We start from the raw sequence: 24,064 nt of genomic DNA on the forward strand, positions 1-24,064 counted from the left end.
AAGTCCTGTTTGCCTTCCAACTGTACAAACAAGAGTGTCGTTTTTTTTTCTTATGCAGTAGCAATTGCATGGGTGACCCAAAATGAACTTTCTTGCTTCATTTATTGAATTTTAGCCTGACAGTATTGTATATTATATTATACCACCATTTACTTTTTATTATCGAACTCGTCTCCAGGGTGAGTTAGAAACTGCTGCAGCAACACCAAGGCATGCAAACAGTATTTTAGGAAAGACGCCAGAGCACAACAATTGCTCTCCAGCCCTGATGTTTAGAAGTATTCAGACAGCCACTTCCTCGTCATCCCTGTCGACACCCACACAGCCAAACCTCGCCTCCGTCTTCCAAGCCACTGCTCCTTCAATCGCACAGAAAACCGTTCCAGCATCGTTCTAAGACAGAGGGAAAAAAAATGCAGACTTGCTTGCACTGACAGACAGAGGCAGTGATACCGTGTAGACACACGACAGCACATGGTCTGTAATGCATGGACATTCCGCTTCAGTACGCACTCTGTACAAGATAAAGGTGAGGGACAGGAAATGCATTTTCAACTCGAGCAGACTACCAATAAAATCAGACAAAATCAGCATGGGCGTGCAGAGCAGCTTCACAAGCCCAGGAAGTGGAGCTCATTCTCACGATAAGGCGCCAAGGAGGCCCTCGTATGTGAACACTTCACCATGCTGGTGGAATATGTCAACGGCCAAAGACAAGTGGATACGATGAAAGCAGCTGGCATTGTCCGGGAAAGATGAGAATTAACACCAGAATACAACATTCCAACAACATTTATAGGGTAGAAAAGCACAATACGTCCCCTTTGATATTGTACTTGACACATATGTTGGCAACATCACACCTTCTTGACACTCTCATTCAAGTCATAATGGGCCCCATTAATGTGTCATAAACGGCATAAAATGTGCCGACGCCGGCATTAAAAATCCAAGCAACCGGGTGGTTAGTGGGATGTCAATGCCTCTAATAAACAGAAGGAATAAAATCATGCCTGTGACATATTCACTGTGATAATGTCAGCAGTGAAAGATAAAACCAGCGTTTAGTGAAAGGATGTCCTCCGTCAAAAGATTTCCGCTTTCAACATCAGTCACCGCAAATGACTTTTCCTGGTTTGCGGCATGCCGCTCCCCCTAGCCCGAGCCTAAATTCCTGCAGAGACATTGGAGTCGAGGGGCAAGCAATGAGGATGTTTCGGTTGAGAATGAGGGCAGGCTGAGTCGAGACGAGGGTGATGACAATTTTCAGCACCATTCCCGACCGACAAAAACCACTAAAAGCCTAGTCCAGCTCTGCCCTCCCCTTCATTTGCTCCACATCCCTCTCTGTTCCCCCACCACACACTGGAATCACGTTTCAAGAGTCAAAGCAGAGAAACATACAGACAGAGAGGTTGGAATGTGTCCATATATTCCATATTTCCATATTCCATATGGTCATATTGCATGCTTAAATAAAGCCTTGTGGTTGGACAGTGTCTTACCTTAACTTCACATTTTTTATGGCAGGACAGCCGACAAGCTGCAAGAAAAAAGGCAAGTGTTATATTTTGCATTTAATATTTTGCACACCCACCCACCCACCCCCCACTGCTGTAGTCTGTGGCACTCTTGTACTGTCATGCTTGCAGCTGCTCAGTGTGCTGGAAAGCAAACTTCAACATGGCCCAGTGCTCTACCACCAGAGAGTGCTGTGGTGCTGCCCCCAAGTGGCTGCAAAAGGGGAACCTCCAACATGTGAAAAAAAATCAAGACGCAACCAGATCAGTAAGATGACAGTGATCACCTAATGGTCATGCTCTTTTTCAGACAAGGAAAATGTTTGCATACATCATCAGACAGTCTGACTCATGATAGCAATAACACACAACAACAACGACCTACCATTCCATGTTGGTAACAAACGTGCAACTTACAAAGTGCTCACTTGGCATGCTGGGTGGCGACACTGCAATATACATAATCCCTGGCCAAAAATGTATTCATTAAATGTATTAATTACGCTGTCTCCTGGTTGAATACGGCTCATTTTTAGTCCAAAACGTTATCACAAAGACGTTGTGATAGTAATATTAAGGTAATGTTCAGTGAGACACAAGCACCAGAGTTGATCGCTACAACAACAGGCTTTTATTGCAGGTTTGAATGATCACAGACACGATAATCCCTAACACGGGCTAATGTTGCAACCATAATCCACGCTGAGCTAAACTCAACTCTGGCTTCCAAAACACGTTTACATTTCCAGCAACACACAATTTATTTTCTCTTATTAGGTCTACCATATTATGCATGTGCAAAGGTGACTATAAGGGTGTTATTTCATGACTAGAGGGCTCTAATAATGTTTAAACTCATATTTAGAAGGTGGTAAACAGGTTATCTAAACAGGTTTTAAATTTTTAAGGCATCCTGCTTCTCAAAATTCACTTTTCCCGGTCGGGTCTGGAAACAATTAACCGTGTAAACGAGGGATTACTGTGCAACTAAATCATCAATTCACATGGGCGCATAATATAAACATCTGCCTGAGAGGGAAATGTGTTAAAGAGGTCTGGACCTTGGGGAGCTGCAGCTAATAACCACAATAACCACAAACATCTGGAGGGTTTAGGTGACCATATATGTGCCAGGACTGCATACTGTGGTCATAACACAGCTTATAGAGGAACAAAAGAGGGATGAAGGTAATTCTCGTGCGCTCTTGCAGATCCCCCTCCCCCCTATTTTCTCTCCCTGTTCTGCCTCTCTCCACCACCCCACTTTGCCTCTTATCTAGGCTAATTCAGCAGCAGCAGCCATGCTAATTTTAACAGCAAATCTGCAGCCAAAGCCCCATACAGGCCTGATCTGCTCCTGCTGGGTCTCTAATTTGTCAGCGCTGCTTCATCCGCAAGTCTGCACTGCACAAAAGCGCATGCAGCTATACGCAAAATAAAAATACCGGCATGTGCATGTAAAAGGATCGTAATTCAAGACAGAACACTGGGAGAGACTAGATTTTCCTGAGCATCCTCAGCCTACATTCAGCGAGGCATCTTAATGTTTATGGCAGCTGTGACCGCAATTTGCTGAGATAAACGGACAAAGTAGGTCGTCAGCGGGAGCAGCCTTTCCCAGTGTGGTGGAAGAGGCGAATAAGAGAATAAACAATGTATCTGGATGTGAGCAAATACCCACCTTTGCAGATGAGACCCTCCTTTGTGATGGCCTGCTTGCATATATCACAGCTCTTGGCCTTCTTGAATGGCTTCAGCTTGAAGGAGTGTGTGTGGACACCCTCCAACTCATCAGGCTGAGAAGAAACGGAGACAAAGAAATCATCATCACACAGTGTTTGTGGAACAACACTTTCTTCTCCTCCAACCATAACCATATGTCAGGATCACAATGGAACTATACACGCGTCGACATTAATACCATCAGCAGGGAATGTTTTCACTTTGAAGCGCTCGAATTAATGATGAAGTGGGGAAACAACCTCACAGCAGCAAAATACTCTGTGTGTGTGCGTGTGTGTGTTAAGGTTGATTCCTCTAGGATATGGGGGAGCATCTCGAGAAACGACACCTTCGGCTTTGCACTCAAGAGTGGAGCTGAAAACCCTCCTGGATGTAATGTTTTTCCTCTCGAAATGTCATTTGCCCATCATTCTTCTCCCCGAGCGGCCTCTTCATGAGTCATAGCAGCGATGTCATTTCCTTTGTGTGTTTGTGCAGCTTGAACGAGCCGGGACAGGCTCTGACCAACTGTGAATCTCGGCTGGAAACAACATTTTACACGCATTTACCTGCTTTACGGTCTCCAATTAATGGGATATAGCTCAGTGCTGTGGATGGGACCTGATCAGAAGCATTTACCTGGCTGTCATGACAACAGTCAGACTTTCAGAAGACTTTTCAGAAGACCATTTTACTCAAAACAACAGGCCAGTAAAAATCCATCCTTTGTGCAGTATTGGCTTCCCTTGAGAGGCCCGGGAGAGAAAATTGAAAATTCTGGTGAGAGACAGAAAATGGCTGCAGATGGAGGAAAAAAGACGGTATAAAAGGAGAGTGGATGGTCTAAGAGTCGAGGATGGATGGCGAGGAAAGTAGGTGTTTCTCTGAGCCTTATAGACAGCCGGACCAATAAATCAAGCCTCGATGCTCCTCTCCCCTAGGTGCACTTAGCTAATGAAAAGCATCACTACCCTCGCTCGACCTCACTTACGGCCGAGATGCGAGACCATGAGGAATGCGGATGGAGACAGCACCCAAAGGCACCGCTATGTCCTTCGGCAGCCCGTGGAAACAAATTAGTGCTGCCAGATATGAATGACAAACAATCACACATTGGAGTTGAGCACAGACCTCCATCAAAGCTGAACATCCCTCATTTGGATCAGCATGATTCTATATATATGTACAGAGATGTTCGGTTTACTTTTTAACCATATCTAATATTGTTCAGCACTTCATTACCGATATTAACCAATATAAGCAACAGCTCTTTCTTCAAAACTAATGTCCGGTCACATCTGAAGTCCAACAGTGTTGTTTTGTTGAAGAAGCCAGTCATTACCACACAGACAAGGGCCATCAGTCATGTGGAACATCTCCACATAGCCAGCTGCCGTTTGACACCCGTGCACATCTCGATGCTTCATTGTTCCATTGAAGGAAAAAGCACCCAGATTATGATGGCACCCCCTCCACTATGCCTCGTGGAAAACATCTCAGATGGGATCTCCTTGTCATGCCAGTAACAATGAAAGTCATCAGGACTTACCAGCTGTCTCTGTGACATTATAAACTTTCTTCCACATTTCATGTCCCATGATTGGTGCTCTCATTCAAATTCCACATGGGAACTTTTGTGACGTTAAAGAAGGCCTTTGAAGATGTTGTTTTGTTCCCTTCACAGATGGCATCTGATGGTTATTGGACTGAGCTCAGCAACCTTCTGTCCTTCATTTGGGCCTGCAATATTTTTCAGGTGTGCCGCTTGACTTTTTGTCCCAACCCTCAGGACCTTTGAGGAAGTTTCGAGTGACTGCTTTACTGCGTCCAACCTCATCAGAAGCCTTGTTTATGCAGTTCAATAATCCGACCACGCTCAAAGAGAGGAAGCCTTTTTTGCCTTTGCCATCCGGAGATCAAGACAGTTTGAATGCAGAAGAAAAAGATTTTGTCTTTTAAAGGCTGTGGTCCTAAACATTTGATCAGCTGATGAACAGCTTATTTCACGTCAATGCTTGTTTGCAACTCTGCTAACTCGAATTTTTTTCTGCCGTTGTCCACGGAGTAAGAAACGAGCAATTTACTTTGATAAAAATGCAAAAATGCCCAAAATTGGACAGGATGTTTACCAGCAGTGTGTAACTGCCACGTATTGCCAAAAAGGTTGCTGTGAAATCACACAAACTAACAAAGCAATGAAAGTGATACATCAAGCAGACAAAAGTCACACAAACTAAAAGCCTTGAACTTGTCCACATATGGTTCTATTTGCAGCACAGCGTTAGCTTATGTTGGAATAAAGATGCTGACGTAATGTCCCTGCAGTCCATTAATCAGATGTAAAGTCTCCCAGGAACAATGACCAGTGGAGATTACAGTTGGAAATTGGAAACAGACAAATTCTGACTCAGGGAATGTAACGTTTCTTGGCTACGGTACATTTTTGCCCCTGTGATGCAAATTTGAATCTGCAGGAACATACATACATAGCCAATGTGCTCCTTGGCCAGCATAAGTCTGTGTAGCCAAGCATGAGGAGCAACATGCTCCATTGAAACAAACATGCCCATGAGCAAGCAAAGTCCTGCACCACCAGGATTAAGAAAAAAAACACTCACACCTGCTTTCAATTTGCCTGGAACAAAGGGTGCCTTTGTGAGACAAACACTGGGCCACTCAGAAGGAAGGCAAAACCTCCTGTGCAGCCAATGCATGCAATATTGCATGATGGACTAAAATTAGCACGGAATTCCCATTTAAAGCCCGCGAGCTCCCTGCAAAGCATAATAATGGCCCTTGCAATCATCTTGGCGCAGATGCACCCAGAGAGTATGTCAAGAGGTGTATTATGATTATTTCACCCATACAAGACGTCAAAAAGATTTTTCACCACCAGGAACCAACAAAAGCATTTCATCAGAAATACACACAAAAAACAGAGTGTTCCTTTCTTATTCTGCAGTGATGCATCATGGGAGTATGGATCAGTGTACAAGAACATAGCTATGAGTCCATGATGTTTTATTTATGACAGCAAATACAGTCAATCCCTTGTGGATTGACTCTGTGGGCCTGTGGCCAGATTGTAGCTGATCGTGCGATGAGAGTGCAGAGAAACGCTGTGCAGTGAAAGACGCGCCGCGTGTGTTAACGTGATAGCATCAGGCCGTGCAAACTTGAGTTGAGGGTGTCACATGATCAATACCAGGTGCAGAGCAGGAGACACTAATCAATGAGTCGTGATCATGAAGTCGAGGCGGCTTATGATCGTTAGGCGGTCGCTAATGTGCTGAGAATGGCGCGGTTGCTAATGAGTCCGCTTGAAAACACACACAGCACAGCAAGTGCAGAACAAGATGACGCATTGCTTTGAAATGCAGATCGCATGCAGCATCTGTGTCACCGAATGTTAAACACCACTTTGTTTGTGTGATGCTTGTGCAACAGCTGCAAACCAACCTTTGATTGGCTTACAGGCCAGGCCTGCAGACATTTGTGTGAGTATATACTTCTGACGATTAAATAAGCTTTGCTTGCTCACGTGAAACTGTGAATTGTACTGTGTGATGCATTCCAATGTAAACTGCATGCATGTTCAAAATAAATTAAACCATCACCATCGGAAATACTTCCTTCAACACCAAAATTGGCTCACAAGACAAAGTGGCGCAAAAGTTACCAACTTCATGTGAAAGAATCTGAACTATCCCTTTAATACAACCAACCTCATGGTGCATTTGAAGGTCCCTCAAACAACCAACGATGTTTGAAATGCAAATTGTGATAAATTCCCTCGGGATGGAAAAAAATCATTGACTACAACAGGTAAGTAACATCATGTTGAAATGCTTCATTGGGCACCTCGAGTCATCGATACCACAGACCCATAAAAAAGTGGCTTACTTTTTCTCAGCCCTACTTTTGCTGCCTTATGTTCTCTGAGTAATCGCTTCATCAAACCTTTTCTAACATTCCTCTCTACAAAATACATCATAAAGGTATGTATGATTCATGCTTTTGCTATCTTATCGGAAAATGTGCATTGGGAGATTGTTTATTTTCACATATTTCTTCCGCCAGAAAGCTAGTAAAAGTTTCTTGCATCTCATATTGCATATCTACGAACCTAGTCGTTAAACATTTTGTGTATATGACAATAGTGGGATTTGCTGGTGACCAGTCCAGGGTATACCCTGCCTCTCGCCTGAAGTCAGCTGGGATAGGCTTCAGCATGCCCCCATGACTTTAATGAGGATAAGCGGCATAGAAGATGGGTGGACAATGGTGGCTTGGAGTCAAAAATGTATAAGATGTTATTTGCCCAAGTCAAGCCCTGCTTACAGGTACACAGGCATCTTTTCAGCCTCCCACCAGGCCTTTAACCACTGTGGGCAGACATCCAGCACTGGCAGTGAGAAGAGGCGCAGGAGTGCCGTGAAGCACCAATAGGAAGTGAGCTGAAACTGGGTTCTGCGTGGCCAGGAGGGAGATGTCTGGTCACATCGCATATAAATCACCTGTTCACAGATGCGCAAAGCTCTGTTTGGCCAGAGTGACGTCCTCAGAGGAGTTGTGAAGATACACACAGTATGCACCGGCTAGATAAGTGGAGGAAGCACAACAGTGAGCTGGATGCAGATACCACTAGTGCTTACTTTTACTCCAAATATGAGCCTGGGACAAGAGACTGTTTTTAAATTCAGGTTGTTTTCAATCATACAGGTGCTGTCAACCTTGATTATGCAGCTTTGTGCAAATGTACTGCAAGCATTAAAACTCTTTCTGTCTTTCTGTTCTGAGTATGTTGAATACATTCATGTAGTGTAAATTCTGATACATAAGCCACACCCACTAAATTTATAGGAAAACACTGATTTGTTCTTATATAAGCTGCACCGGTGTATACCGTTTGTGTCCACATCATAAAATGGTATATTGTGGCCCACATGAGTCTGTGAGGGCAGGCAGCCAATCAAGAGATCAGTGTAATCACAACGAGCTTGTCAATCCAGTGGAAAGGGGAGGGAGGTCATTATATATAATGGCATAACAACATAACAATCTGACTCACGGTGTCATCTAACAATAAGTAGTTTACTAACAATGCTAAATTCATGACGCTACAACTTAAGACTCCAAATGTGTACCCTAAAATACACAATCATGTACTAATATGAGTTTAAAATCAATAAAACTATATTTTAAAGTTGCCGCACAGTATTTAAACCAGGGGTCTTAAACACGCGGCCCGCGGGCCAAATGTGGCCCGCAGGACACTAGTTTGAGGCCCCCGCCTTGATATGAAAGTTTAATGTTAGTGCGGCCCGCGCAAGTTTGATATGGATGCTGTATGGTACCATGTACCCAGAAAAAATTATTACGTTTTATTAATGTTCATGTTAAAGGTTAATGGAATGTTTTATCAGAGCTTTTATTGTAGAAAATCGGAACCAAAGCACTGAAAAAGTTTGTATGTTTTTCTGTTTTTAATAAATGCATTTTTTTTTTTTTTTTTTGGAAAACCTGATGCGGCCCAGCCTTGCCCAGACCCTAGCTCCAGTGGCCCCCAGGTAAATTGAGTTTGAGACCCCTGATTTAAACCATTACTAGTAGTTCTGAAGTAAGTCAGAAGATTAGAATTTAGCCGCACCACTGTATAAACTGCAGGGTTCAAAGTTCAAGAAAAAGGTAGCCAGAATTTATGGTAGTGGTATTGTTTTAGCTCATGATACTACTATTGCTACGCAGTTTAACAATAGACTTTTGGTTCTTTGAATCCACTAGGGGTGTTCTCATATTATTTTGGTTGGGAAAAATGCACCTTTAAAGGTTGCACTGTCAAGCTGAGGTTGCTGTTGTCATCAAGACACCGAGCTCTAGAAGGGATGGATGAGCAGCATATCGGTTGTTCTAGAGCGCAGCGGGCCACACATACACACACACACACACACAGCGGTGTGACACGGCAGTAACAGTCCAATCAAAGCTTGATTGATTTTCAGAGCTCTCCAGGGATTTGGTTAAGTCAATAAGGGACTCTGTTAGACAACTGACGACATGATAGATCTGGCATACATGTGAGCCTGCAGTTTTTCCACGACTGTGTGATAGAAGGAAGCAAAGCTGGGGAGATTTAATGTATGTGGACGACGTTTCAGACAAAAATCAGTAGCTGGCTCGCCATCAGCACATGTGCTACTGTAGGAACACAGCTTCCGTCAGCGTGTCACATCTAATATTCTCTGCCTGTGCATGGGCATGATAAATGATTAATAGTGTGTATTTGGGGAGCTTTCTTAGAACCGGCATCTTGCGAGTCACGCCTGCGTGTTACTCTTGGCAGCCCTCGAGGTCTTTCCTTCACTTGCTTGCATGCTCTTGCGTCCAGTGGCCATTAATGTCAGATAGTGGCTGTGCCTTTACCAACTCTTGCTTAGCAGCCACACTGCATGAAAGCTTCTGCACTCCTACATCCAAATGGTTCTCTCCTTGACAACAAGTGACTTAAAAGTAGGGCAGATTCCTCGCTTGGACACTTGGATGCATCACACACCGTGTATACTTGCTGAATGAAAAAGAGTCACCTACTTTTGGAAAAACAAGGCTACAATATGGTGATCCATTACGGCCGTCACCTATTAGAACATGTCCAATCTGAACAGTCTTAGCGGTGCGTGCCCCGCTTCCCGACACACTCAGCCAGTTTCACATAGGAGGAAAGGCAAAGCAGCGGCAGATTAAATTATACAAGAGAGAACAGAAATAGCTTCAGTGCAGAGGCCGCGTGGACTCAACACAGGAACACACCGGTGAGCATCACCACAGACCTCAAACTGGATTAGCCCCAGCCTGAGGATGGAGTCTTGGAATGAGCAGTGCCAGCAGGGAATGGAAGACTTTCTAACGATTAAAGTCCAAATGATGACTGAGTGGTATCCACTGTAAATCTTTAACTTTCACACTTTGACAAGCTGACAAATGTTAAAACAGACCAAGACACTGAAAGAAATGTCTTACCCAAAACATGCAGGAGAGACAGACCCATGTCCTAGCCCGTCCAGCAAGAGTGGAGGGTAGAGACAGAGACACAGAGGGCATTCTGACGAGAAATCCAAGGTATTCCCAGTGGTGGCGTGCAGCCTTCGATGGCAACTCATATCCAGAGTATATGTGAACTGCACCAATGTTCAGTCAGTCTTCCCCCATCGGATCTCCCTTCCTTGCTTCCCTGCACTTGCCCTCTCTCTCCTCGACTCAGCCACTTATGCCTCCTCTTTTGTCAACTGGGGCGACTATATTACACGAAGGGGAAAAGGGGGTGGGTGGGCCAAGAGATGTTAGGGTTCTCTCTCTTTGCCCAAATGGTCTTTGATGAACTGCCTCAGCTCCCTTGATCACCTCACCTTGCTCATTACAAATATCCAAAATGACACCAATTATCGTGGCAGACGGAAGTCTCATGTATAGGCTGACACGATACCCCCTGTTTTGGCATCAGGAAAACGTAGCCGAGGGAGCTGCAGAATCAGCTGTGATAAGTGAATTTCCATTAAGTAGGATTGCTTATTTAGAAAGCAAAGAGCTGGAGATATAAACAAGACTCTTGCTCACATGTCGCAGAGCAGAGGGCAGACAGGAAGTGATGTTGGGAGTTCAGAGTTGATTTTTACCTCCGAGTGAGTTACGCCCGCAACAGGAGCCAGTGTTAGCGATTATTGAGACCATTTCAACCTGCAATAAAAGGCTATTGTTCTGGCGATCAAGTCTGGTGCTTGTGTCTCTCACTGAACACTACAGCAACATTACTGACACCTTGTGACCACTGTATAACACTACATATATCACTTCTTTGAATGTGCCTTCTGAATACCTGTAACCTGATTTTGGTTCATTAAGACATTTTATGCTTGAAAATGCTTAATTTAGGCAAAAATGCTCAAGATTTGCATATTTTTTGACTAATAATCGGCTGCAATCATTTTTTAAATTTTACATATATTATATTATATTATATTATATTATATTATATTATATTATATTATATTATATTATATTATATTATATTATATTATATTATATTATATTATATTATATTATATTATATTATATTATATTATATTATTAGTTTTTGTATGTAATTTATAATTTCAATGTATGGCTTATATTTACAGTTACTAAAGTAAAAACTGTGGTTATTTAAATTGCATGTATTTACAGTCTGACTTATACAGGATTTTCATTTTGAGGGTATTTCTAATATATTTCCGATTATTTTTGTGTTTTATGTTGTATTTATTCATAATTTGTTAGCCATGTAAATTGGGTGACATGCCATATAAAATATGGCCTATGGCGCCACATTGGTTCCACACTTGCACATACGTGTAAACAAACATTGTTGGCGGCTGCTTGCATGCCAATAAAAAAGCCAAGCTATGAATCAACATTGTATCAGTGAGCACATTACATCACAGCCAGATCCATAAAGGACTAAGAGCCGATTCGCTTTGAGAAAACACCCCCTATTGATCCCTGCTGCACTACATCACTTGCACTGCAACAGTTACCTCCATCCAAAGGCTAACCTGACACATAATCTGTGTGCATGAGGGTGTGTGTGTCCACTGTAAACACGATGACAACCAACAGTAAACTGTGGCAAAGCTGTGTGTGGAAATGATTTGGTGCCTGTGTGTGATATGTACAGTACAAACTAAACAGTTTGTGCTGGCTTTCTAGCAGCCTCTAGTGGTCTGCACACTTGGTGCAGATTGGTAAACTTGCCTGCATATACAGCTCAATACATGCATGTACACACACCATTGAAAGGGGGTATAGACCATGCACGAAAGGACTCGAAGACCTCTGAGATATGTGCACCATATGCATATCAAGCTCCACCAACATGAACGCACCTGCAAGACCCCGTGTTCAAATAGTTTAGTTTAATTGGAAACAATGAGAGGAGTGGCCCAAACCTGGAAGTATACCCCTCTAGTTCATTTTCTCATACCCAGGAATCCATCACATTAAAGCTTTAATGCAGGAATAACAAAGCATCCGTCATGTTGAGTGCTGGCCCAGAACACTGCCAGCCATTCTTGGCCAAAATGTGTAATTCTCTGGGCGCGGTACCTGCATGCCACTCACCCGCAAGTGGCGGACATTAGTCATCGTGGAGGGTCTGAACGTTATGAATACAAGGGACAACGAATGAGGTTTCCGTGCAGATGCTACAGAGGGGGAGAATAAAGAGCCATTCAGTGGACAGGTTTCCCATCAGCATCCTGTCTTTTGGCTGTCCGGAGCACTGCCTGATGTGAATTTACAGTCCCGGTGGGACATTAGTTAAATGAATAGGGAGAAGTAAACACCAAAGGGAGAGAGAAGGCAGAGGAATCATAAAGGGGGACAAAACGGCAGATGAAGATGGAACGTGATGAGGAATATAAAGACATAAAATGATGAAAAAGGGTTAAAAAGGTGACTGGAAATGAAACAAAAGGCAACAGAGTGACAACACAAGCGGATAAAAAGAAATTGAAAAGAAAGGCAGACAGAATGTAAAGAAGCGACCAGATGTAAGTGCTACCATGGCATCACCATAGTAACGCGGGCGGAAAAACCTCTGCACATCATCATCCCTCAGCCTCTCCCCCGTCTCCCTGTTACGCCATCTCCTGCCGTAACCCAGGCCTGGGACCGTGCTGCGTTGCCATGGAAACTGAACACCTCACAGTGGTCCACAGAGGGGAAGACATGGAACCTTACCTTTCTCCCTACTTTCCCCTCCCGGACAGTCACATGATGAGCTCTGGCACAGTTGCCAGAGCAATCAAACCGGACTTAGTGGCTGGAGTAAGAGTGTTGCAAGAGCACCCGGTTGCTAATTCATCACAGAAATGATTTTTGCATTGATCAAATAGCACACCTTCACCAGCTTGAACAGGAAACCTGCAGGCTCTCCATGTTCATTTTCATTCATATTCTCACACACATGCATACACACAGTATGGTACATATACATACTCACACACGAGTGCGACAGGGAGCTTGTGCTGGGATTTAGCGTGGGTGTAGAGATAAGGAGCTGCGGCAATTGTGTATGGGGGTCTGTGGGGGGGGGGGGGGGGGGTGCTAGTGGGAGGGTGTTGGGGCTTGAAGTGACGGGCAGTTGCAGTATTGCACACCATTCTCTTCATATTCTAACAAACCGCTTCTCATGTCGTATGTTATGTCTTTTTGCAGTTTCAAAGCTATAGACGAATGCAAACCACCAAATTGGCCAATAAGAAAGACTGCAGTAGCCATTTGCTCCAGTCATTTAAAGAAGTGGCCGGCAGAAAAAAAATTCCATGGGAAGATTAGCCTGCGCCGCATTCGCTGTCCTCACGTGAGTCTGCGACATTGAGTTTGTGAATGGCAAAAAGGTTGGCCATTCTGCAAAGACACATGGTTTATGACCCGCCGCACAAAAAAACAAAATGTGGCGCAGCTTTTCTATGACCAATACTGGCAGACCAAGACGGCACTTGGAGCCGATACCAGTTCAACTCTGTTTGGCCTTTCTCACGCAAGCATGTGTCCCATTGCAAAACACGGCGAGGGGATGAAAGACTCCAGCCTCCATGAGCAATTGCAGCAAAACGTGCAGTGGAGATAATAGTGGACTGCAATTTGTGACAGCAAGGTGACATTCGTTCAGAGCATCCATCTCAAGTTGATGGAGACGAGTACCGAGTACTACCCCCGGTGCATCCAGAATCCGAGCCCAACAATTCCAATGTCCCATCTGCCGAGAGACCACGTTCAGATGCAACACTGACCTTGAATCAGCACTTGTGAACCACATGCATGACTGCCCCCCCAACAGCACAGACACCATTCTTTGACTTGTCTTGATTATGGTTGAGGGGTTTGATCACATGGCCTATCCATGTTTGTTTTCTGCAAAAATAAGCATGTAACATTTTTGGGAGGAATATCTGTGGTTCCCACCTCCCGTGGAATGACATGCTGCATGAAAGCCAATGTGCAGATTTGCAGAACTCAAAGTCCTCCATTCAAGTCCCTCAAATCCTTCCTCAGCCTCCCGTTGTCGGCCATCCCGGCACACCCCCACCCCCTCCTCAGAGAGGTCTTACCTTGTCTCGCTTGGCCCCCCGCAGCGGAAAGAAGCAGGCGAAGAGGAACTTGCCCCAGCTGATGACGGCAGCCAGGCACCAGTTGAGGCGAGCCATGCCTGTGTTTGTCCCTTCTCCTCTGCCAGCCTCTTATCTCCGGCTCGGCTCCAGGGTAGGATCCTGTAAGCCCCACCAAAGAGAACAACGTCAAACTAAAAAAACAGACCCCGCACAAACAATTCTCGCTTAGTCTGAGTGCGGGGTGTAAGATCCTAAACCTTTTGGAAAAAAATTGGACTACCTATTTGGTTATCTGTCTCCAATTCCACTTTACATGAGAGCTAGAGAGGCTAGTGATTACCCTAAAATGGACGAAAACCCCTGTTTGGATGGTTCAGTGAAACCCAAAGAATCAAGACCCCGACATCTGGCTCTCCATCCATCATTACTCCCCTCTGCCTCCCAAGCCGGTCTAGATCAGTGTTAGTGTCATGAGCATCGTCGGCTGCATAATGTGAATAGTCCAACACTAATCGACGACACTGTTACACCCCCATGTCTCACACACACTCTCTCCCCCACATACACATTCACCATCACTCGCATTTGACAAAAAAAAAAGGCATTAGAAAACGCTGTCCTGGCACATACATCCACAGGCTGAAGAGCACCCCTCTCATCGCATGGCTCCCCTCCAGGCTCAGGATCCCCGGTGCTTTGCGCTCTCATACGCACACGCTGCTGCTCTCTCACTCTCTCTCTCTCTCTCACACACACACACACGCAGTGATGCTGCAGCACTTACTCAGCCAGCGAAGGGAGGGGGTCAGGGGAGAAAAAAAAACGAGGGGTGTACTGGGAACAGAACGATTGGTAGAGAATGGAAGACAGAATGATGGCAAATGAGCAGTGAGGAATAACAGACTGAGTGTATACATTGTGTTTACATTTGATAGTGCAGCTGAAGAGAAGACGTCCACGGGGGAGAGTGTACTTGAAGTATGGACTGAAAGAGTGAATGGACATGTCAAGATGGATGGATGGATGGGAGACATCAGGAGCAGAGAGGAACGGCAAAAACAAAGATGCAAGAGGGGAGAGAGTGCCTATAGAGCACCAGTGAATGCACACACACACACTAACATGCGCAATGAGCACAGTGCAGCGTGATGATTGTAGCATGTGCACAGAATTGGGCTGAGGGAAATGAAGGAAGGGAGAGAGTGAGGTCTTGAATCATTGTCTTGGTTGATTATTTCCCTCTCTCTCAGCCTCACACACACTCAGACATTCACACACACACACAGATAACTGCTGCTGGTGCACGGGCTCGTTCACTGGTGCTGCAGTCTCTCTACGCTTCAGTGGGAGCACATTTTCACTGCAGAATGCTTTTCTCTCCCCCTTTCCCAGCCCAACCCAGTGCACCACCGCTGGCGCCACCAACACACCAACACAATCACAACACATCAAAGCAGTGAGTGAGGCAGATAAAAAAAAAAAGCTCACGGAGGACCAGAGCTAGGATAGCCTGCAAGGGGGTGCAAAACAAGTGAGGGGCTTTGGTACTGGGATGTAATGTTGGCTCAGATGGAGAAAACATGGCAATATTTTTAATGGCAGTGGGAAGTAAGTTTAAACTAAAATTCAGTGCACATCACGCTGTGCAGTACTGAAATCCATCCATCTAGGTCCCACACTCTTTATCCTGGTCGGGGTTGCAGAGAACTGGAGCCTATCTCAACTGACTTCTTGCAAACGCATCATGGACTGGTCGACAGTCATTGAAAGGGCACACAAAAACAAACAACCATCAACACGGTGGAAACCAATGTTGGCTGCATAAAAGTCAGTCAAGGGAACTGTCTTGAGAAAACTCGCATTGCCAATTCTATTTTAAATGTGCTTAAAACTTTGTTACTGTGTCGAACACCAAGTGTTTTGGAAGATGGATAAAAACATTCATTCATTTTCTACGGCTTATCGTCACGAGGGTTGCGGGGGTTGCTGGAGCCTATCCCAGCTGTCTTCGGGCGAGAGACGGGGTACACCCTGGACTGGTCGCCAGCCAATCACAGGGCACATATAGACAAACAACCATTCACACTCACATTCATACCTATGGACAATTTGGAGTGGCCAATTAACCTAGCATGTTTTTGGAATGTGGGAGTACCCGGAGAAAACCCACATATGCACGGGGAGAACATGCAAACTCCACACAGAGAGGGCCAAGGGTGGGACTGAACTCGGGTCTCCTAACTGTGAGGTCTGCGTGCCAACTACTCGATCACCATGACACCGGTATGAAAACAATGTGATTATATTATTCTGGGGCGAGTCGATACCTGAGGTTTCAAACTCAAATTACCTGGGGTGCCACTGAAGGTAGAATCTGGGAGAGGTTAGACTCCATCAAATATTCAATCTGGAATCACGTTCACAACCAAGTGAAGCCAACTTGTGAACAAACACCACCTGAAGCTGTTACAAGAAAATTTCAAAAATTACAAAAAAAATTCTGTGATCCATCCATCCATCCAACCTAAGCAGAGAAGCAGAGACTTCATTCTCCCCGGCTACTATGTTCAGCTACTTCTGAGGTACCCCGAGGAGTTCCCAAGCCACGTGAGAGTCTCTCCAACGCTTCGTGGGTCTTCCCCGAGGCCTCCTACTGGTCAGATGTGCCTTGAACAACTCCCCCTGTCTGGAAGGAATTCTGACAAGATGCCGGAGCCACCTCATCCGGGTCCTCTCAATGCAGAGAAGCGGTGTCAGTGTTTGAGAGGTGGTGTCCTTGTCAGTTGTGCTTCTCACCCAATTTCTAGGGGAGAGCCCAAACGCCCGATGGTGAAAACTCGTTGTTTCGCTTGTATCGGCTTGTACAACGCTTGTCCCCATGATCCTGTCCTTTCGGTCACTATCCAAAGCGTATGGCCATAGATGAGGCTCTGTAGATTGACTAGTAGACTGACAGCTTTGCCTTTTGACCCAAGACCGGGCCCCTGTCGGGGGGAACTTCTTCAGGCCTACTCACCCAAAGATATGCATCCAAAAACATATGCGCATTCGCACACACATCACTTCCATTATCCAACACCTTTGCCGCAATATCCTCCCTCGGGATGGGCGTGATGGAGTACCACAGCTAGTGCCGTAATTGGCTGCATGGGACTGGGGCGGGCTGAGGGCCGCGCTGGGATCACAACCTTCCCTTTCCCCTTCTTTGCGCTAGTCTTGTGTTCATGTTGTGTACAAATGTGCTTACTTGTGCAAATGTATGCTGAGGGTTTTTTAACAGTCCAACACTGAGCTCATCTATAAGAACTTGGTTTGGAATTTGTTTTTTTTCCCCTCCCCTTCCCTCCCCTCTTGCTGTTCTTGTTTTTCCTCCCCTTCCTTCATCGCCCAATCCTGGCTGCCTCTTGTCTCACTGTATGGTATGTTGTATATGTATGGACAGATGAAAAGGAAATCTGAAATTTCCCTTTGTGGGACTAATAAAGGACTGTGTGTCTCTCACTCTTGTAATCACGGCTGACCCATCACACCACCCATTTGCAATGGAAAGCCTGAGGAAAATACTGAATGGCACTTCCCCATAGGTTTCTAACAAAATACTGGCTCTTATCCTATCTGCAAAATTACAGTTAGTTACTAGATTAGTTTCATGATTACTTCATGAAATGATGGTTCTAGGAGAAATTTATTACCCCTTTTCAGGATTAATGTAAATATTTAGTGACAATTCCAACACTTCATTTTGATGAGGGGTTATTCAAAGCTGGATGTAAGATTGAACAACGTAAGTGAAGTCATTCACATCCTGGAATCAAAAAGACTTTCCGGAACTTCCGGAGCCCATTAATGATGCCAGGATGGTTGAAAATCAGATTTGACAAAAATGTTGCTGCTACAATTGAGCTCAGTAGTGATCTTGTGTGCGCTAATAATGCAATTGGCCAGCGCTGTGAGTGACAGGCAGATCTGTTTCTACTCGCCCACACAGACTGGTTCCTGCGCCAGCGTCCCATTCACATTCAGGGCACACCATGTGTACTGTACGGAGCACACACAAGATTAGGTCCCATCACACACCTCATCATTCACTAACGCGCTGACTCATCCATCTTCCCCTTCTTTTCTGCTCATACTAACAGTCCCTCCTTTTCATTTGATTCCAACCTTTGTTTTAACGCAGTGTCCACTCTGCATCCTCCTACTCCGGCCCCCAATTCAGCCTGCAGCCCTCCAACTGTAATAATTCACAACAACGGTAACACCTTTCCGTGTCAAAAATGTCCTTCATCATGTCGGATTGGAGCGAAAGCGTCGCAGAGACAGAGGTGACCCCAGAGGCCTACGATCAATGACTTGGCCTATTCACTGATTGTGCTTTGATCACTCACTTTCAATGACACTGGATCACTGGATCTCAATGATCCAGTGTCACATGCGTCTCAGGCTATAATTGACACTGTTTCATATAAACGATGTGCAGGTCAGGATGAAGGACCTGCCCAGAGTGGCCGTGGCTCGTCTTCAGTGGGAAAAACCTCCAGGTGACAGCTTTGTCTTTAGCAGGGCCAAATTATGTGAGGGGACGGGGATGCACTTAGAGTGGAGGACCATGAGTGGTGACACATCCGGGGCTGGCTGCCAAGGTAAACTCACTTATCCACCCACCCGGGCCTCCCCACAAACCCAACTGCACTTTCCATGGACACCCGAGGGAGAAGAACATTGTGGAAAACACCACCCCCATTTCTAATTGTTTATCTGTTGATGGAACTTTCTTATATCTTTATTGTGCTGTCCATCATGTTAGAGGACACATTAATAACAACACAATAATTCCCAAAGTTGGTGTTATTAAGTTATTAAGCCAAGTTATTAAGAGTAACTCCACCCACTGAGAGCAGTTCTTCATAAATTTACATTTTGCACTGTTGGATCTTGGGCTTTTAAGTAGGGAGGAACATTTTCAAGTAATTTATTGCTAGCAACCATTAAACTGAAATAGGCTGCCCATCGACTGATCAAAAGCTACATAACAAGAAAAGCGTATTCTTACCATGTTATTCACACCGATGATGACTTTGTATCGCGTTTGATGTCATTTCCTATTGTAGGGCCCATGACCATGAATTCTGCATTTGTCCTTTGTCACCTTTACTGTCTTGCTTCAATGGGATGGGCAAAGATGGCTGATCTGGGTGCTGCCGCAGAAAGCGGCGGGTAATCAGCGATGAACACGCTCCCGATAAGATGCAATCCCGCATCAGCCAGACAACAGCAGTGTGATGCTCCTCAACAGTTATCGCCACAATCAGCTGCAGCGCCGGGCCAAATTAGAATCAACCCCCAATTCAACTCTTTGCCTTCCACAAGTCACGGTTTTTGCAGCCAATAAGAGGCCACAACAAAGTGGCGAGCCGTTGGCTGCTATGGATGTCAACATAAACATGTGACGATGTAAAAGTCTATCAAGGTCATTGTCAATCTCACCGGGCTGTTACTGAAGTGTGAAATCAAACGTTGTCCTGAGGGGCCTTCAATTCAAGTCATTGTCCTCCTCCTGGTCACAGCAGCAGGAAAATGTGTTCGGGCTGGGAAAGAGCCAGAGGGAAGCCACACTCTACACTCGCATGTCCGAACATTAACTGCTAGCCCGCATCCCGCTGCTGACTTGGCTGTTCTCCAGTAGGGTTTGTGGTATGCTTTTAGCCCCGCTAATGTCACTACCTATGTAGGTTAAAGACCCCCTTGTGATCGACAAACACACCAGCGCCGGGAGGAGGGGGGGCGTTTCAAGGTTAAAGCAGACCATGCAGAAAAGGTTGGCACCAACAATTGAGAGAGAAACAACACAGCCGTGCATTTCAGCTTTGATTGGTTCTGAGAGGATGGTGAGCACTACATATCTATTAGTGAATTAATCAGCTCGTTCTGTCCGCTGTGCTCAGGGATCTGCAGAGCCTTCATTCCCTAAATGGGCCAAGGAATCAATTGATACATCCCTTATAATTATACACATTCATCACCAATCACATGGACTTGGATGCAAGGCGATGCTGCATTTCCAGGCAAAAGTAGAGTCAGACACCAGTTGTTAAGACTCAGCAGGCTGGCAGCAGAATTAGGCCAACAACCATAAAATCAAATACAGATGTGAAACTACAATTTTTTTTACATCAATCTAATCTAAAAATGGTGACCATGGCTGTGAAGCAAGGTGATGGGAGGCCATGTTTTTATTAGTTACATTTCATTAAAACCTCGGTCACAAAGGGACGTACCGTTTTTTTGGTCCGTGTGATTTTTGGTGTCCCCCAAATCCCTGGAAATAGTGGAGCTTGACATGCATGGAGTCCATACAAAGTATTATCAAGTACTGTTTGTCACATATCCTTGTTGACATCCTGTTAGCTTGCTGCTACATTGAAACAGGAACCAAAAGTCAGCTCCGTCACTCCCCTGTAACATCTTCAGTGGTTGACGCCATAGTTCTTTGGTAACTAACAGAGTTATGCCACAACTCCCAAAAATGTTCACACAAAACATGTTTTTATAGTTTGGGTTAATGGGCTAAATGAACATTTCAGGTTACTTTTACTTTCACTGAAGATGTGATTGCTGCCAAAGACACAATAGGTGGCAACAAGATCAACACAGAGACCACCATTTGTGTTTGGCTATGAGTTATTTAGTCAAATCAATAGTATTTATCACCTTCTTTATCAAAATACTGGCAGTTGCAACTTTATTTAGCTTTAAACTGAGTTATTTTGCAGCCGTGAATAAAGAAAAGCGAAGACACAAGGTGAGGAACCCTATTGAATTCAGGAAATAACTCATGGCAAAACGTGAAGGTGGTGTCCTTGTCAGTCTTGCTGCCACATCGTGTCCTTTGTCAGTCACGTCTTCAATGAAGGTAAAAGTAACCTTGAATGTTTGTTTTCCTTTCATTTTCATGCTTGATTTATATGCATGTAGAAATGTTTTATGTATGTAAAACGAAACCATAAAAACATGTTTTGTGTTAACATTATTGGATTACTGGAATGGATCAATTAGATTTATTATCAGGTTTTTTTGTCACTCCCTGATACGTTCAAGCTACGCTGGACAACGAGTTGACAACCCGCAGCTTTTAGCTCATCAGTAGGGATCTGTGGATGCAGGTTTGAAATCGGGCTCAACTGTGTTACATGAGGCGACATGCCTGTGTGGTATACGACGGGAAATGATGACATTTGCTTATCATCACACTATTTTGTGCCCTATCATGACTGGACAAAAGGCAAATCTGTACAAGGATTAACTTCCGGGGTACGAAGGAAACTGCTGATGGTGTTTTGCTGGCGTGGCTGTCCTCCCTGCCTTAGCTTTGCCTCTGTTCCACCGTTGCCATGGGAGACACTTATGTAAGCCATGCCTAATCCTGTTAACTGACACTGCAGGTGCCGAGGCATTGGCGCGCTTCAAAGAAATATCCATTCTAGGTGATTTAACAGAGGGCAGAATTGTCTTGAGGAGTGCGGTACGACGATTGTGAGCTGCGGCTGTGGAAAACCACAACAAGGCAGGCGGAAGAGCGCCACACTGGCTGGCTCTGGAATCGTCCACTGTGACTGCAGCAAGGGTTTTCATGGTGATTTAACCTGCAGCTAACCTCAGCACGACCATACCTCACACCACAAAGCATGGATGGTGGCTACAAACAAATAAATAGGATACATTCTCTCTCAGCGCTGATATGAGTACAATCGCAGGAGCGTGAAGGCAGACACGTGCATGAACAGCAGTGCAGTGCAGATCGGACTGTCTCCTTGTGTCCGCCCCCCCCTTGCTCCCTTGTGCTCCATTAGCTTTATTACACTCACTTGGCTGACGATTTAGGTTATTGTGCAGGGGTTTGATGTGAAGGTCAACAGGATATCCCAGACAAACTAAATATTCCAACACATTGAACACCTTGTGGGCAGCACAGTGGTTAGCGTCTCCCAGTTCTCAAAGTTCTTAGAACATCTCTGTACTAATCACACCACACACAAGAGCATTAAAGTAGTGGATGCTCAAGGAACTTCAGCATCAGGTTAATGTCCAAGGCTGGTAAAGGCTGACCAGGCCCTTTAGCGTGGCTAGCTTGCCTGGTCTGCATTACAAACTGCATCATGCAGGCATGCAATTATAAAGGCATACAGGCTTGTTTGGCTAAACATCTGTTTTTCTGTAATACATCGCCCCACTACCAGACTGCACGGCAAGATGTGGATTGGAGCTCATTAGGAGAGAGACACAACCAGCGGCAGTCAGCAGCCAATTTTTTGCCAGCTCAGCAGGAAAAGCGGTGGGGTGGCAAAACCAAGATGGAAGCTATAATGTGAAAGTGTGGATGTGTCACGCACAGTTAACATCCTCACTTCACTCTAAAGAGGCCGAGTATGTGCACTACCAGTACAATGCAACATGCCGGCTGGCCCATTAGGCAAGAAAGGCTAATGCTACGGTCGCAGTGGCCTCCAGGGGGCAGCAAAACGTCGGACGAAATTCACCTTGATTATAATCACGGTGCAGTAATCCCACGCCTCTTTGTGGTTCAAATTCTTCAGCTTCACTCTATCACTGTCTTTCAAATATATTAATACTTTTTCTGTCTTTTTCTTATTACATTATCTTTTACTAGCTGGTATGGGCTGCTCACCCTCAAAAACAGGAACAGGCACTATACTCGACGACTTAACTGCATTGTATCAGTGTATCACTGTGTTGGTTTGTTGATGTGCTGGCTGCTCCTCAGGCATGATAATGTTTACCTCGACATCATGCTTTTTTATGGTTGAATACAACCTATTATGACAACAATTAGGGATATTCAAGCACATCTCATGTTTTTTTTTTGCTTAATTTAAGCATTCAAGCTTTTTCCAAGCATAAAAGTGACCAAATGAATTAACAAACAAATATAACGCATTCAGAAAGCACATTCAAAGACATGACACATAATACTCTACACTGGTCGCTAGGTGTCAGTAATGTGACTGCAGTATTTGAGACACTGAGACACACAAGCACCAGAGTCAATCGCCTAAACAATAGGCTTTTTATTGCGGGTTTGAATTATCTCAGTAGGGGCTCGGGTTGTGGTCATCAAAAGTCTACTCTGGACACCCAAAGCTGCTTCAAGTCCACCCCCCACTCAGCTCCACTAGCACCAGAACATGTTTACAGTAATACACATGGACATGTGTCTTATATGTGTCTTACATGTGTCATAAGTTGCTTAATTTCTGTCATTATATCTACAATATGGTAATAGTAGTGTAAAGGTGACTATAGGGGTGTTATTCATGTTTAGAGTGCTCTAATAATGTTGAGAAAAACATACAGATGGTCGTAAACACGTTTTCCATGGAAGTATTCCATATATTTAAATGAACTTATCACAGTTGAGTCTGGAACCAATTCACCACGTTAAACAAGGGATGACTTGTTTAACTAACACATGCTATTAACCCACATTGACTGAAATGTAAGGCAATGCTCAGTTAATATTACTACAAATCATAATAATCTTTTGCAATTTGGAATTTTAGTGGAAAATGTACCAGAGGAGGCTGTATGGCGACCGAGTGATTAGCGCGCAGGCCACACAGCTAGGAGACCCAAGTTCAGTTCTACCCTCGGCCATCTCTG

General features: G+C 44.7%; 1 protein-coding gene and 1 long non-coding RNA gene across 10 annotated transcripts in view; one reads left to right on the top strand and one right to left on the bottom strand.

Moving 5' to 3' along the window:
* tns1a (tensin 1a) overlaps positions 1–24,064 on the bottom strand; it is a 61,957-nt gene that overhangs the window by 36,728 nt on the left and 1,165 nt on the right. For 3 of the 8 annotated variants that reach the window (XM_058052532.1, XM_058052530.1, XM_058052524.1), the window contains exons 1-4: positions 15,017–15,153; positions 14,387–14,545; positions 3,202–3,316; positions 1,506–1,543 (exon numbers count right to left, since the gene is read on the bottom strand). In XM_058052532.1, the coding sequence (XP_057908515.1) occupies positions 1,506–1,543; positions 3,202–3,316; positions 14,387–14,482 (249 nt within the window). In that variant the 5' untranslated portion in view covers positions 14,483–14,545; positions 15,017–15,153. The other 5 variants (XM_058052526.1, XM_058052525.1, XM_058052528.1 and 2 more) reach the window with 5 other exon arrangements.
* On the top strand, positions 6,044–7,963 carry LOC131104884 (uncharacterized). Of its 2 annotated transcripts, XR_009119845.1 has the most exons (4): positions 6,044–6,739; positions 6,986–7,067; positions 7,156–7,240; positions 7,403–7,963. It is a non-coding gene; the product is annotated as an uncharacterized LOC131104884 (long non-coding RNA). The 2 variants fall into 2 exon arrangements; XR_009119844.1 differs by having other exon boundaries at positions 6,044–7,067.

This window comes from Doryrhamphus excisus, chromosome 16, assembly GCF_030265055.1.
Source record: "Doryrhamphus excisus isolate RoL2022-K1 chromosome 16, RoL_Dexc_1.0, whole genome shotgun sequence".
NCBI lineage: Eukaryota > Metazoa > Chordata > Actinopteri > Syngnathiformes > Syngnathidae > Doryrhamphus > Doryrhamphus excisus.